Raw genomic sequence first — 3,930 nt, 5'->3', positions numbered from 1 at the left:
GGTTTTCCTATTTTCTTTGTTGGGCTCAGTCTCCCTTTGAGTTCTTCTTTCTTATTATCCTGACACCTCGTTTCCCTTTTCTTCCCCATCCTCTGTATTATTGATGCCAGATGAGCATCAACACCTTTGTATAACCGCACCCTCAACATTAGACTCTGCAGGCACGTGGGGAACACACATCATTCTGTGATAAGCATGTCAGTTGATCACTGATGGGTGCTTATCCCTGTTTGTTTTGAGAAGTAATTCTATTTTCCAAAATACAGTTCAATTGCATTATTAAGCAGAATCACAGAGTCAACTTTACATGGGCTATAGAGTACTCTGGTGGCCCTTCTAGAATCCCCAGCCAGAGCTTTGCATATCAGGATCACCAGGCTGAGGGACTGGAAACAGATTCAAGGCTATTGTGAGGTCTGTCAATCCTTATCTGCTGTGGCCACAGTGAGGTCTGATTCCAAAGCAAGGGCAGAGAATTCTCCATCTCACACCCTGAACTGGGAGCCAGAAAACTCTTAAGGCAAAGTCAAAAACCATGACAGCTAGGTCAAGGTCATGCTTAGTAGATTTCACACCCAAAATTGGAATACTAGTGCTCAATATTTCTTTCAGAAGATTGGGGATAAGTAAAAATAATGAAAACTTTGCTGGAGGCACTCAACGGTGGCCACTGTACAGACCAGACCTTCCCAGTTCCCACACCTTGCTTGGCTTCCTCTGCAACCATGTCTGACAAACCTGGTATGCCTGAGATTGAGAAATTCGGTAAGTCAAAATTAAAGAAGACAGAAACGCAAGAGAAAAATTCACTGCCTTCAGGAGAGACGACGGAACAGGAGAAGCAAGCAGAGGAATCCTAAGGAGGCGCCACAGATACATGCACTCTCCATTCCATCAGCATTGCCTTCTCACTTTACTTCCTTTAGCTGTTTAACTTTGTAAGATGCAAAGAGTTGGATCAAGTTTAAATGACTGTTATCCCTTTGTACATCAAAGTATGGAGAACCGACCAGGAAGGCCACGCCTGCCTCTCCCATCTGCCTGTCCGGCTGGCAGGGAAAGAAAAGAACTTGCATGTTGGTAAAGGAAGAAGCTGGGTGGGATGACCATGAAATCGAGGGTAAAAACCAAGCCAGTCCCAGGTGCTCTGCAGGCTGTCAAATGCAGTGCAGTTAGAGTGCCTTTTTTTTTTTCTCAAATGATTTTAATTACTGGAATGCACAAGGTTTTTTTTTTATTCTTATGTTAATCCCCATAAATTACATCATTAGTTTTAGATGTAGTGTTCCATGATTCATTGTTTGTGCATAACACCCAGTGCTACATGCAGAACGTGCCCTCCTCAATACCCACCACCAGGGTAACCCATCCTCCCACCCCCCTCCCCTCTAGAACCCTCAGTTTCTTTTTCAGAGTCCATTGTCTCTCATGGTTCGTCTACCCCTCCGATTTCCCCCGCTTCATTCTTCCCCTCCTGCCATCTTCTTTTTTTTTTTTTCCTTAACATATATTGCATTATTTGTTTCAGAGGTACAGATCTAAGATTCAACAGTCTTGCACAATTCACAGCGCTTACCAGAGCACATACCCTCCCCAGTGTCTATCACCCAGTCACCCCATCCCTCCCACCCCACCCCCCACTGCAGCAACCCTCAGTTTGTTTCCTGCAATTAAGAATTCCTCATATCAGTGAGATCATATGATACATGTCTTTCTCTGTTTGACTTATTTCACTCAACATAATACCCTCCAGTTCCATCCACGTCGTTGCAAATGGCAAGATCTCATGGAATGCACAAGTTTTTAATATGCAAATAAAAAGTTTTAAAACCTGGGGGGGGTGGGGCAGAATTTTGTTGGACAAAGTTGTATCTAAATCAGTGACCCCTCGATCAATGACAGAGAGTGGACTTAAGAATAATCCAAAGCTACTCTTGTCTTTCTTTTAGTTATGCTTTTAAATGGGTCCATTCCTCTCACACAAACACTGTCACTGACAGGGTATAAAAGTTCAGCATCAGGCACAGCAACCTGTCTGGGAGACTTCCAGCTTTTCCATCCTATTTTTTTCTTTTCTTTTTTTTTTTTTTTTTTAAGATTTTATATATTTGATAGAGACACAGCGAGAGAGGGGACACAAGCTGGGGGAGCGGGAGAGGGAGAAGCAGGCTTCCCGCGGAGCAGGGAGCCCGACGCGGGGCTCGATCCCAGGACCCTGGGATCGTGACCTGAGCCGAAGGCAGACGCCCAACGACTGAGCCACGCAGGTGCCCCTCCATCCTATTTTTCTACTAGCATCAGATATCACCTACTTTAGACCTTCTTGGCTTTCCTATCTCTTAGCTTCTACCCCTGGTCCTAGCTGCTGCTGTCTTCAGTTCTCTGTCCTGACAATCCATTTAGACACCCATCTCTGGTTTGAACCCTCAGTGCTACCTTTCAGTCAATATTTTATTATTTTCTGGTAGCACCCTAAGCACATACAGCTAAGGGTAAGAAATGTTTCTGCTCTTGAATAAACCTTAAGAAGATTTATACCTACCCCACTGGGTAGTTGATTCAGGTAGCATTCCCTATATATCTGCTTTAATTCCAGACTGAAAATATTACTTTACAGTTTGTTTAGATCTTCAAAAATAAAAAGAACCATGTAGTGAACATAAGGCTTTTATAGGACTTGCAGATGGTTTGGGACACATGGTAAAACACCAATGTATTCCTATAAATGTTTTCCTTATTCCTAAGGTGAAGTGGAAACACACTTCATTGTGTTACAGGTGAAACAAGGCCAATGGAAGTCTGCTAATATTAGGGTAGAAACTTGGGGCCTTATAGGATATAAAAATAGAGTTATGGTTAAGTCTATAAAATTTGTCAAATTCAAGCCACAAAATTTGAGACTGAAGAATTTAGAACAAATTTATGACTATGGAACCAAATGGATTTATTATACTAGAGCCAAATAATTATTTGAGAATAGAATAATACTTCTTAAACATGTAAAACATCACCAATGCTATCTAAATGAGGCCTAAAAATAACTATTAGAACTATTTAGAACTTAGATAACTTTAATTTCTGTTCCACACTACAACTTGTATTTTTCTCAAAACATTTTGCTCTTATTATAGAACAAAGAATATATCCCAATATTATAAATGCATAATTTGAGTTACAAAAAGCATAACATAGCCTTGGCAGGATAGTAATTTACACGATGGCCAGAATGCTTTTTTCTTATTTTCCCTTTTACAAAATAGAATATGCGATATATTTGTTAATTCAAATATGGAAGAGACTAACAGAATTAGGAAACGTATTTAAGTGACATTGTATCATTCTTAAGTATTTGTTTTAAGTTATCTAAATAAGTAACTTTAAGGTGAAATTATCCTTTTTTTAATACTAAGGATTTTTCTATATATTATGAACAGCGTAAGGGGAGAAAGTAATTTTTCCTCTCAGTTCGGAAACTATTCCAAGATCTTGTTTTACTGCAAATTTACATGGTATGCCCTTCTTTCACAAAGTTACCCTTTGGTTCAATTATGTCAATGTCAAATGAATGAAGTAGCGTTATTTCCAGAGTCAACCAGGTTTTTGCTGTACCTAAAACCTTATGATGCTTCAGAAATTTTATTTTCCAAAGGAATGCTAGAAGTCTCACATTTTATACTAATATATACAAGCCTATGTGTCAAGATTCAATCAGGGAAGCCAAGCTCCTATTATCGTAGCAGAAGAGATTTATTCTAAGAATAAGGCTGGACACAAATGTGGAGAAGATGGGCAAATAGGAGGGTCACTGTGCATCTGCTCTGAGGCATTGGTGTAAAGAGGCTTTACCTAGATTCCTTTTGCTAAGGAATCTAGGAAGCCAAGCAGGTCCGGATTCTGGGGTGGGGCCATGAGGGAGGCTTGTGAAGAGGT

At 40.4% G+C, this 3,930-nt stretch overlaps 1 protein-coding gene across 1 annotated transcript; it reads left to right on the top strand.

The window, feature by feature from the left end:
• The first annotated feature begins 725 nt into the window (after window positions 1-725).
• On the top strand, window positions 726-860 carry LOC123841910 (thymosin beta-4-like). The gene has a single exon (XM_045871372.2). It carries the CDS (start codon window positions 726-728, stop codon window positions 858-860), a length of 135 nt encoding a protein of 44 aa, XP_045727328.1.
• Window positions 861-3,930: the final 3,070 nt, after the last annotated feature.

The sequence above is a fragment of the Mirounga angustirostris genome, unplaced genomic scaffold (assembly GCF_029215605.1).
Source record: "Mirounga angustirostris isolate CCGP_5_RB_7025 unplaced genomic scaffold, mMirAng1.0.hap1 SCAF_5, whole genome shotgun sequence".
Lineage (NCBI taxonomy): Eukaryota > Metazoa > Chordata > Mammalia > Carnivora > Phocidae > Mirounga > Mirounga angustirostris.
The sequence above is the reverse complement of the archived record's forward strand: the minus strand, read 5'-3'. Positions and strand labels throughout refer to the sequence as shown.

Bases quoted from the DNA above. Each gene is read 5' to 3' on its own strand.
- LOC123841910 (XM_045871372.2), top strand. From the start codon at position 726: ATGTCTGACAAACCTGGTATGCCTGAGATTGAGAAATTCGGTAAGTCA.